The sequence below is a fragment of the Heterocephalus glaber genome, unplaced genomic scaffold, assembly GCF_053883595.1.
Source record: "Heterocephalus glaber isolate CG9 unplaced genomic scaffold, H.glaber_assembly_v1.0 deba00001444, whole genome shotgun sequence".
NCBI lineage: Eukaryota > Metazoa > Chordata > Mammalia > Rodentia > Bathyergidae > Heterocephalus > Heterocephalus glaber.
Window position 1 is genome coordinate 10,000,001 of NW_028258297.1, and position 11,518 is coordinate 10,011,518.

General features: G+C 53.4%; 1 protein-coding gene and 1 long non-coding RNA gene across 7 annotated transcripts in view; one reads left to right on the top strand and one right to left on the bottom strand.

Annotated features, from left to right (window-relative positions):
* The window catches only part of Micall1 (MICAL like 1), a 23,347-nt gene extending 18,129 nt beyond the window's left edge, over positions 1-5,218 (bottom strand). For 2 of the 5 annotated variants that reach the window (XM_004845634.4, XM_004845633.4), the window contains exons 1-3: positions 5,073-5,218; positions 746-794; positions 327-468 (exon numbers count right to left, since the gene is read on the bottom strand). In XM_004845634.4, coding sequence (XP_004845691.1) covers positions 327-468; positions 746-794; positions 5,073-5,218 — 337 coding nt within the window. The other 3 variants (XM_004845636.4, XM_021259014.2, XM_021259013.2) reach the window with 3 other exon arrangements.
* Positions 5,219-5,504: 286 nt separating this feature from the next.
* On the top strand, positions 5,505-10,650 carry LOC101715785 (uncharacterized). 2 transcript variants are annotated; one of them, XR_205301.4, is made up of 4 exons: positions 5,505-7,473; positions 7,791-7,938; positions 8,802-8,874; positions 9,182-10,650. It is a non-coding gene; the product is annotated as an uncharacterized LOC101715785 (long non-coding RNA). The 2 variants fall into 2 exon arrangements; XR_002395299.2 differs by having other exon boundaries at positions 5,505-7,938.
* The last annotated feature ends 868 nt before the right edge of the window (positions 10,651-11,518 follow it).

The following is an 11,518-nucleotide window of genomic DNA, read 5'->3' on the forward strand; positions in this document are numbered from 1 at the left end:
TGGGTGGAAGTGAATTCACAGTGCGGGTGAGTGCACCTGCTTCTGTCCCATTATTACTGTGCTCACGTTCTGGTCTCTGCGTTTGTCGTCCAACTCCCTCACAGGACCAAGCAGCGATCCCATTCCCAGCTGTGAAACCCAGGGCCCAGCCCTGCGCTGTTTTACTCAGTAAAAACTTGAATGAGTGACTTGAATGATGATTAAGTGAACGAGGGACGGGCTGTCCTCCCCTCCCCCACTGCCTGTTCAAAGCACAGAGAACAAGTGACAAACACCCTTGGGCCACCCCAGGGCCAGCTCCCCTGCAGGGCTGGGCCACCTCTCACCTTGGCTGGGGCTGGTGAAGTGGTGGTAGTACTGGGACACATAGGTCATGATGCTGAGGCAGTCGGGGACACTCATGGAGACCATGTCATTGGGGTCCAGGAGGGCAGGGATCCCCAGCTCCTTTTCAGCCACTTCAAAGGCCTGGCAGGGGGAGGTACGAGGGCAGGAGTAGGGGTGGCCAGGCAGGGAGAGGAGAACACAGAAGACAGAGTGTTAGTGGGTAGAATGGGCACTTCTGCAGGGTGACTGTGGGTCCCCGTGGCTTCACCACCACCCCAAACCCCACACGATGGCCCAGATGTTCAGCCAAGGAGCCCAGGGAGCAGGGATGAGGAGGGACAGTGAAGGCCTTCTTAGGACCTGCATAAGACCCTGCCCTCCCTCAAAACACACACCCACAGTCTACATCCAGACTCACCAGACGGTTATTCTCAAAGACATTGTCCTTGGAAAGGGAATCAAAATCTCTGCGAGAGGCAAAGAGAGGAAGGTTGGTCAAGAGAGGAGGCAACGGGGCAGGACTGAAGTCAGAAAGAAGCAGCTAGGCAGGGTGGGCGGAGGAGGGCTGTGGATTTCTGAGGGAAACTGATGCAGCAAGCCCTTGCTCATACAGCTAGTGCTGCCGGGAGGAAGCAGAGGTGAGCTCAGGGTCCCCACAGGCTTTGGAAGTCACTGGAAAGGAGTGGACTCAAGCCCAAGCTTCCAAGTGTCTGATCCCTTCCTTTCCCGAGTCTAGATTCTTCCCCAGGAAGCCATCTCCTGCGTCAGAGGTGAAGACATGACCAACCCCAGGTGGACGCTGGCACTAAGAGGCATCAGGGATACTGGCTCCCCACGTGCCGCACTGTGTCCAGCTCCTCGCCTCAGTGAAAGACTTTCAGGGCAGCTGTACTTGGGTATTTATCTCATTCTACAGATGACGACACTGAGGCTAGGGAGGAGGGAGCCACCCAGTCCCCGGAATCTGTACTGGTGTCCCTTCCACCGCGTGTCACAGACTCACACAGGCTACACGCGCTTGCTCAATGTGAACTCAGCAGGCACAGGATGAATGTTTTTCTTAACGGGGCCAGGAATAGAAGAGCAAGTCTGAACCGGAGTGGAAATGGTATGGAGCTACTTGCACTGAATGGCTGCTCCGCCTCACTAGGCCACCCCAGGGGACCACTTCGGGACAGCTTCCCGGTTCCTAAACTGGGACAGGTGAGAGGCGGCAGGACCTGGCCCAGGCTAAGGCATGGGACAGCTGGCCGGCCTGCTGGCTGTATTTATCCCCCACCACCCCTCCCACTGTAGGCCCCTCGGAGGCAGCTCAGCCCTCCTGCGCCTGCCTGCCTGCAACCTCCCCTTCCTTCTATGGCTGCAAATTGCAGCCTGCAGGGCCTGCATCTCTTCCAGGCAGGGCTCTGTGACCTGCACAGGTCAGTGGACCTTCTGGCCCCATTTTCTCATCTGTGAGCCGGGGCAAGCACCAGCCACACATGCCAGGCTGGCAGAGCCTGGGCTTGGTAAAGGGGAGGCCTCCCCATGCCCCCACCCCTTTCCCAGGCAAGGCAGGGAAAGCACAGTGAAGCTCCCCTACAAGGCCTCAAGGGCTGGAGAAGGGGCCTGGTATGAGCCCCAGCACCCTTCTGCCAACTCTGGCCAGGACACTTGGCTGTCTCACTGACTCCCCTGGTATCACTACTGCTCAAGAATGTGGCATTCAGCAAGCTCAGTCTCCCGGTGTGAAACAGGACAGGCCAAGGGTATACCAGCCCAGCCCTCGACACAGACTAGGTCCGAGATTTGCCTGTCATTTGTTTCAGCCTCCCCAGCAGAGTTCCTGGAAGGCTGGGGTCACATCTATCCATCCTGTGTGACACCTACCCAGTTTCTGATTTCAACAACATGAATGTTTGTTAAATGAATAAATGGTGAAAACTCTAAAAGCCCACAGGACACTACAGTTTTTCCTCCAACTTCTTCCACCCCATCTTTGTCCCTCATTAGCATTCGGGTTTTGGTAACAGATCTTTTCTAAGATCTTTTCTAAGAACTTTCCAGAGGCCTGGAAAGTTCCATCTCTCTCTAGGGGAGAAAAAGGAATAAAAATGAAATCTACATGATCCCTGGACTCAAAGGAGTTTAGAAATGTTTTTGCCAGGGGAAGAGGACAGACCAGGCCAGGACCCTCTCCCTGGCACAGGCTGAGATCCACCATGGCCTTGAATCACTTCACCCCCGAACCTACCCCTAACTCTCATGGAAATCCACTCCTACCCATAGCTGAGGCCTTCCTTATGTCTTTTGTGGAACCTGGGCCTCAGCTTCCCACCCACCCAGTGACTGGCCTCCATGGGAAATGACTATCTGGACTTGATTCTGGATCCCATCTTGGGAGGGGCCCTACCCTCCCCCTCTCACTTCTCTGGGCACATCGCTCCCCAGCCAAAACCCACATGGCCCGGAGCCCCCGCCCACCTTCTGTAGCCAGCCCAAGGCCCTCAGTAGCCTGTCCTGAGCCCATCTCCTGACTCCTGCTGCCCTGTGTCACCAGCCCAGGGTGGTGGCTCTGCACATATCCAGGCCTTGGACCTCTGCTCAGGTGGGGCCCACAGCTGGCTTCATGCTTGGCATGTCACCTGGCTTCTCTGTCTCCTCGGAGCTGTGCTCTCCCCCGGGAGGTCTTGTGGGGACACTGATGAGAGCAGTTGGAATTGTCACTGTTTATTCACCTGTTTCTCCCCAGTGCAGGAGAGTGTGAGGGGTCTCAGGTTTTGGTGGTTGGTTATCTCCAACACCAGGTATGATGCCCAACGCAGAGCAGTAACTACAAATATTTATTGAATAAATTAAGGCACCAAGACACTGGCATCCTCCCCCTCCAGCCTAATAACACCACTGTACTTAGAAGAACTAAGGTTAATTGCATGTTTATTACCTCATTCAACTCTCACAATCCTGTGAAGTAGGTCTCATAATCAGCCCCACCTTACAGAAGCCCGCAGGGACCCAATGATTCAACGGAGGTCTCACACCTCCATTTCAAGGTCAAGAGGCTTGGATCCACCAAACAGGCTAGCTTGGCACCCAAGTCGCTTCTCATTCCATGCCTGTCCCCTGCCCCCTGCCTCCTGCCCTGCAGCCTCTGCTTCAATACAGGGTCCAACTCCAGTACAGTCCTCCTCTATCATAAGCACCTGCTCCTGAATCCCCACCCTCCATTAGTAGAGTTGTCACATGCCACCTACATCACCACCCTCAAATCCTCTCCTTGCCCAGAGCCCAGCCCACCACTGCAGCCATGTGCCACGGGGCCCAGAGTAAACCAGGCATGTGTACCAGCGCACCATCAGGTCCTTGGCCATCCTCTCCAAGCCCTGCCAGGTACTGCCCTGGATGGGGAGCAGGTCTAGAGGTGAAACACACAGGACTCCGGGCCCTGCCAGGCTGGGAGAACCAGAGAGGGAGGACCAGGACTTCCATTCCAGATTTGCAGATGAGCGCTGAAGCCCAAGAAATGATGGGCACTGGATACACTTTCAGTCATTGTTTTATGAATGAATGGAAGGAAGGAAGGAAGGTAGGTAGGTAGGTGGGTGTTCCGGGTCTCAGAGCAGAGACCGCTCTAGGGAACAGAATATATTCCCCCATGAGAACCTCACTGGGCAGCTCCGGGCAGGAAGGGGCCACTTCAAGCTTGGAGGCCAGGTGGTGGCTGTCAATTGGACCCCGAGTCCTCCCAATGCATCGACCCTGACTCTTCCTCCCTCCTCCTCTGTCCCCAAAGGGGAGGGAGGTTCCATTCCTAATCAGGAGGTGTTCAAGAGCTCGATGTACCTCTAGCCATGTAGCAATCGTTAATCTAGGAGCTCCTCTGTGCCAGGAACAGTGCTAGTGCCTGAAGTGGGGTTCATTGTCCCCACAGCAAGGGGTCGCAGAGGGATCAGCCCTCAGTGGTTTATGGGAATGGAGAGGAGGGCCTTCCCTCCACTCTACTAGGTTCTGGCTGGGCTATAAACCAGGTTGACATAAAAGTGCTGAACAGAAGAAAAACTGTATTTAATGACATACATCAGCATGAGCATCTCAAAAAATCTAGGACTTGAAGGAAAGTCAGATGATGGAAGCTTATATAGTATCCTGAGCTACAAGAAGGACAGGGGCTTGGGCTTTGGACAAGGGGAGGCCAATGTAGGCTGGCGGGTCGTGCAGAGGTCTCTGGTATTGGGGAGAGAGACTACTCAAGTCGATTTCTTTTACAAAAGGGCAGTTACCTGAGGGACTGGAGTTTCTCAGATCTGTTCAAATCTGCCGAAGAATTCTACTTTGGGGTGGCACATTCTGACCTCCTACAGTCACATTTTGGGACGGTGTGTCCCGAGTCCCAATATTAAGGAGGACTCAGCGTGCCTGCTGGAGAGGAGTTTAAATGGGAGAAGCCGGGGTCCCCAAGGAGGGTTCAGTGCCCCTTCAGAGGTCAGGGAGTCGGGGGCTCAGCGTCCCTCGCGGAAATCTGAGCCCCTTCGCCGGCAGGCTAGGTTCCTGTCCCAGAGGGCGGGGCCAGGAAGGCTCGGTGGGGGAGGGGGACTGCCCTTCGGGGGTCTCAGGGAACCTATCAGGGGTCTCAGGCATCCGATCGGCGTTCGGGGACGTCGGCTGGGTCGTGTCCCCAGGGGGGCGGTGCCTGCCACCACGTCACTGAGGGGGGCGGCGGTGCCCAGCCTCGCCCGCCCCGCGCGCCCTGCGCGCCCGTAACTCACAGCAGGTCGGGCCGGTGCCGGTGCAGGATGGCGCAGAAGGCCAGGCCGTCCCGGAAGGAGCTGCTCAGGTCGCGGATCTCCACGCCGCCGTAGCCCTCGCACTGGCGGCGGCACCAGGCCAGCAGCGCGCCCCGCGGCCCGGCCATGGCGGGTTTCCGGCTGCGGCTCGGGGTTCGGGTCCGGGTCTCCACTCGGGGCCGGTTTCCGGCTGCGGCCCAGAGCGGCGCGGCTCCGAGCTCGGGGCGCCCTCCGGCGGGGCGGGGCGGGCGCGGTGTCCCGGCTCGTCGCGGGCGGGTCCGGGCCTGGCCCCCTCTCCCCGCCCGCCCGGACCTGCCCGAGCAGCAGCGCCGCCCCGCGTGGCCCGCCCGGCCCGGCCGCCGCCTACTCACCGCTGCCCGCTGCTCGCATTGTGGCCGCCGCCCGGGGCCCGCCAGCGCCGCGGGGGAGCGGGGAGGGGGCGGCTTGTGCCCCACCCAGCGGTGGCCCCGCCCCCGCAGCCGACCCACGCCCACCCCCTGCCCCACAAGGGCCTGCACCCCATGGCCCCTGTCTAGGTCGTCCCCGGGCCACCCCTTCCCCAGGGCCAACCCCTCGGAGAACTCTGCGACAACCCGCGACCCGCACGCGAACCCCTCCCCATCGCACCCCGCGGCTCCTAGCGAACCCTCCTCCTCCAAGCGCGGCACCTCCGTCTTGTTCCCGGAGCCTGCCTCCTCCCTCCCTGTAAGTCCCCCTCGCTGACTTCTCTAAGGCCACCCCGCACCCCGCCTGAAACCCTGCAGACCCCAGCACCCCCGCCACCCGGGTCCACCAGCTTTCTTCACCTGGCCCTCCAAGCTAATAAAACACCCGGCCAACAGACAGCTATTTCACCATGCCCACCCCCACAGTCTGGCTGGGGCTCGGGCCCTCCAGCACCATCAGTCCAGGTGACCCTGTAGTAACAGTCACAGGACTGAGCCCCGCAGCCAGAGCTGGTCCTGCACAGTTCCCCTCTTGGGCTGTGTAAACTCAGGGTTCCCTTCCCACACCCATGTGGGACGCAGGTCCCTTCAGCCCTGATTAAAGAAGCAGGGCTTTGTCCCCTAGCAGGCCATTCACATCTGGCTCTGGAACACAAACACACACACACACACACACACACACTATCTAGCCCCTTCCAGACCCTGCCACTGACCCCTCCCCAGGGCCTCTCCTGACTCTAGGCTGATGAATCAGCCTTGCTGAGCTCCGGGGTGGTGAGATCACCCTGACCCGTGCAGTAGCTGGTTGGAATGGGTCTGTCACTGCCTCCCAAGAAAAGGAACAGACAGGGTCTTAGTCATCTGGAACAGGGGTTTTGGAGTCAGATCAACCAAGGCTCCAATCTGGCCTCTCCCATTCCCTGGCTGTGTGATCTTGTGCCTCCCTAAGTCTCAGGGTCTCCATTTCTTGAAAATGAGGATATTCCTGCTTTACAAAGTGGCTGAGAGGATGAAGATGCAAAGTACGTGGCCCTCCTACCGTCTAACCACTGATGCATGGTAGTGGTAAATGGGATGAGATAGGTTGAAATCTTTTGTACCCAACTTGTCACTTGGGCCTTGGGATTAAATTATCAAGAAAAGAGGTGGCTTTGGGAAAAGTCTACCTCCTCAAAGACCAGAGAGTTCCAATCCAGAATACAGTTATGATCTGAGGCCTGGGGACCCCAGCTGTCCAATCAGGGTCAGCCTCATGCCCCTGGGCGTGTGCAAAGCTGGAAGGCAACCATCTTGAGCCAGATTGTGGACTCTCAGTTCACTAGGAAGGGGCTGTCAGGTTCCAGCAACCCAGCCAGCCTTTCCTCACCAGCCTCAGGCCGCCATCTCCTACCCTGTGTCCTACAGGAAGCAACTCCAGAAAATCAGGGTCCAAGTGCTCCCATTAAATCATGGCCATGGACTCAGGATCCTGATACCAGTATGCAACTTGGCCTTAAAGATCACCCAGGACTCATTAAAACCCAGGAGGGAGCCGGGTCCAGTAGTGCAGGCCAGTAATCTCAGCTACTAGGGAGACTGAGATAGGAGAATAGTAAATTTGAGGCCAGCCTGGGCAACAAAAAAATATATAAAGGCTAGAAAAAATAGAAGGCCTAGAACCTGCCTCAACCTCATCTCCGTGGTCCACACTCCAGCTCCAGGCTCTACTGTCAGGATTGCTTCCCTGCCATGCCCAGGACAGGGAAGCTGGTACAGAGGTCTCTGTGTCTTGGTCTCCCACATGTCCATCTCCAAGGGATGGAAAGCATCCAGGTGACTGCCTTCAGATAAAAGCATTCTTGGTGTCAGAGCCCATGGGAGAACAGGGATGAGAGCTCCGTGTCCCCTGGGAAACCAGCTTCAGTTCTGTAGCAACAGCTTGTAATTACACCAACCAGGTGGGTAGTAGAAATGATGATTAAGGCATGAATGAAAAATGAAAGACCCCTTTGATTATGCATGCTGGAGATTTGGTTCACTGCAAGCCCCTGGGATCAATCCCCAGTGCCATTCCCCCAAAATACCATATACTTTATGTCCCCAAAATATTATACATCCCAAGAAGAATTGTGTCCTAGGGGATTCCCTTTAGGTCACCAAAGACTGCTCCAGATCTGGCCTTGTCCCTCTGATTGTCATAGCAGCTTACACAGCAGAGCCCTCTGGCTTCCATCAGCAGTGTGTGTGGCCTGATTTGTGTGCTTTATAAACACAGCTCACCATGGTAGGAGGCAAGGACCTGCACAACCACAGCTGTGTGACCACAGGCCAGACGACTCACCCTTTGAACCCTGGCTCCCCTGCTGCCCTGTGAGGGGGATAATAACCTTGGCTGGGCCATGGCCCAGGCTGTGGGCACTCAGGTGAGGTCATGGATGGGGAAAATGCTGTGTAGACTCTGAATCCAGGGTTCAGGTGAGGGTGCATCTGTATTATCAGATGAAGTCAGAAGCCACAGGCGGATCATAAGGCAGATACTTGCTCAGAATCCTGCCACAATTTCAGGATTAGGACTGAGTGACTTGAGCCCTTAATTTTCAGTGTTTTCTGTTTTATTTTTATTTATTTATTTTGGTTTTTTGGAGACAGTGTCTTTTCTTTTTTCCCTGTTATCCGGGATCAAACTCAGGACCTTGTGCTTACAAGGCAGGCACATTGCCACTGAGCTAAATCCCCGGCCCTGGAGACAGGGTCTTGCTTTGTAGGCTGGCCTTAAACTCACTGTGTAACCCAGGCTGGCCTTGTAACTCATGGCAGTCCTCCTGCCTCAGCTGGGATTACAGGTGTTCACCACCACACCTGACTTCTGTTTTATTTTTTATTAATTCAGTAGGGCTGGAGGTGTAGCTCACTGGCAGAGCTTTTGCCTAGCATATGTGAAGCTATGGGTTTGTTTCCCAGAACTGCAAGGAAAAAAAAGGTGTTGTAAGAGAGTGACTAATGGGGACATACAGGGCAGCCACCAAGATAATGACATTTGAATTGAATGATGCCTATCTGCCAAGAAGTCAGGTTAAGCTGAGGATTTTAGCTCAGTGGTGCCCCACCTGCCTCGCAAGCACAAGGTCCTGAGTTCGATCCCCGGTACCAAAAAGAAAGAAAAAAGGTTGAAAGCAAGCCAGTGAGACATCATGACAGAGCAGAGTTTGAATCTTTTTGGGGGGACATGGTGCTGGGGATCAAACCTAGGACCAAGTACATGCTAGGCAAGTGCTCTCCCACTCAGCTACACCCCTCCTGGTGAGAATGAATGAGGAACTGACTTGGACCTGGGGCATACATCATATAGAGATCTCAAGGTAAGTTTGAGAGGGACAGGAACCCCTGTGGATGGGACACGGGGTTTGGGGACAATGAATATCATCGTGGCCACCTGGGAACCTCTGGCCATTGGTCCTGGCTCCCTGATTGTGTACCTGTTCAGAGGTCCATGTCTTCTTCCATCTCAGAGCCCAAGGTGGACCTGTGTGTTCCTGGGGTGGGAGTAGCTGCCCAGCCAACACATTCACCCAGACTGCCTCTTTGCCACTGATTTGCTGAAAGGCCCTGAACAAAGGTGTCACCTGCCCAAAATTCATCATCACCATCTTTTTTTTTTTTTTTCAGGTACTGGGTATTGAACTCAGGACCCTGTGCTTGCAAGGCAGGCTAGGTGCCACTGAGCTAAATCCCCGGCCCATCAACATCACCATCAATAGAAGCTGAAGATCCACCCGTGTGATGTGCAGGCCCCATTTCCAGGACTCTGTCCTTTGGGAGTGCTGTCCCAGGGCCCCTGAGATACACACACAGATATGTTTATGGTTCATGAGCTACAGAGCATGGGAAACCACCCAAGTGTTCCTTAGTAAGGGGCCGGGCAGTCAAGTTTCAGCACAGCTGGACAACAGCAAACCCACACAGCTGTGAGAAAGCATGTCCTGGGAAGCCAGGTGCAGTAGCACATGCCTATAGTCCTACTTACTTGGCAGGCTCAGGCAAGAGGCTCAGGCTCAGGCTCAGCCAACGTCATTCTGGGCAATGCAGGAAGACTACAGCTCTTAAAAGAAATAGCAGAAATGCGTCCCAAAAAGAAGTGAAAAAAAGCTGTAATCCAAATATTCTGAGAGGCAGAGGAAGGAGGATCACAAGTTTGAGCCCATCCTGAGCAACTTAGCAAGACCCTGTCTCACAATAAAAAATTAAAAGGGCTGGGGTTGTAGCTCAGTGTGAAGGCCCTGGGTTCAATCCCCAGTACTGCCCAAAACAGCAAGCTGTGGTATATAGGATCCCATTTTTGTAAAACTTACACATATATGTACAGATAATTGTGTATCTAAACACATATATAAGCATAGAATTTTGTTTTGTTTTTTGAGACAGGGTCTTGTTATATAGTTCAGGTTGGCCTTGAACTGTGAGCCCAGGCTGGCCTCGAATTTGTGGCAATCCTCCTGCCTCAGCCTCCAGAGTGCTGGGATTACAGGCATGTGCCACCATGCCCAGCTACACATAGCATTTATTTATTTATTTATTTATTTTGGTACTGAGGATCAAACTCAGGCCCTTGCGCTTGCAAGGCGGGCAGCGAAACCACTGAGCTAAATCCCCAGCCCATACACATAGCATTTTAAACATCAGGAGAAAAGGGTATGGGTCCAAATGGTCTCAGAGGGCAATCCTGGCAGTAAGACTGGGGGCTACAGCACATTCTATTTTTACAAGTAATTATGGTTCGAATTTATAACGACTAGTACATGTAACTTTTTCAGATAACAGCTGAATTGAGATATAGTTCACATACCATAATATTCAGCCTTTTAAAATGTATGGTTCCTGGTTGCAAGACTCACAAAGGTCATTCTTTTCAGCCCACTGCCTAAAACACATAGACTTTGTTGTTAATAAAATATTTTCTTTTTTTTTTGTATTTATTTATTTTTCAATTCAGTTCATTGGTACATTTTAGGTTTACAGTACAGTTACATTCATCATTGGGATCTTGTACCTTCACATGATGTATCTTGGTTCTTATTTTTTCCCCATTCCCCTGCCCTCCCTTCACCCCCTCCACCTAATAAAATATTTTCTTTATGAAAATAGTACGGTTCCACTGTTTTTCATGTATTCCCAGAGTTGTGTGACCACTGCCACCGTTTAATGTTAGGGCTCTTTCATCGCCCCAAACACTGTGTCGCCACCAGCCAGCACTTCCAGGTTCCCTCCTGCCCTGCCACTCCCCCGGCCGCTGGCGTCCAGATCTGCCTGGGTCGCTGGATTTGCCTGTCCTGAATGTTTCATATAAATGGAACCCGGCATACACTTGTGATCTTTGTGTCTGCCTTCTTCACTTAGCATAATTAGCCAGTATAACTGTTTTAGCAGTATTTTTAAATTATGGTAAAATATACATAATGTACAATTTTCCATGCCAGCCAGGTTTAAGTGTACAGTTCTATGCAGTGGGAGCGTTCACATAGTTGTGAAGCCACCACCACCCTCATCTCCAGAAATTTTCCATCTCTCCCAATTGAAACTGTGCACGCATCCTTCTCCTCGGCCCCTGGAGAGCACCATTCTATATGAATTTTTTTTTTTTTGCACCAGGGATCGAACTCAGGTCCTTGTGCTTTCGAGGCAAGCGGTGGAACCACTGAGCTAAATCTCTGGCCCCACCATTCTATATTCTATGCTGTTGCTTTTTGGGTTTTGGCTTGTTTTTTTGTTTGAGACAGGCTCTCACTAAGTAGCTTAGGCTGGTCTTGAACTTGCAGCAATCCTCTTGCCTTGGCCCCTCAAGTGCTGGGATTACGCCATTCTGTTTTCTTTCTATTTGAATTTGACTCCTCTAGGGACTTTATATAAGTGAAACCATACCATATTTACCACTGGTTTGATTTTTTTAACTTCTGCTCTGGTTATAGTATTAAGCACTCACTTAAAAAAAAGCATTGCATTTTAACT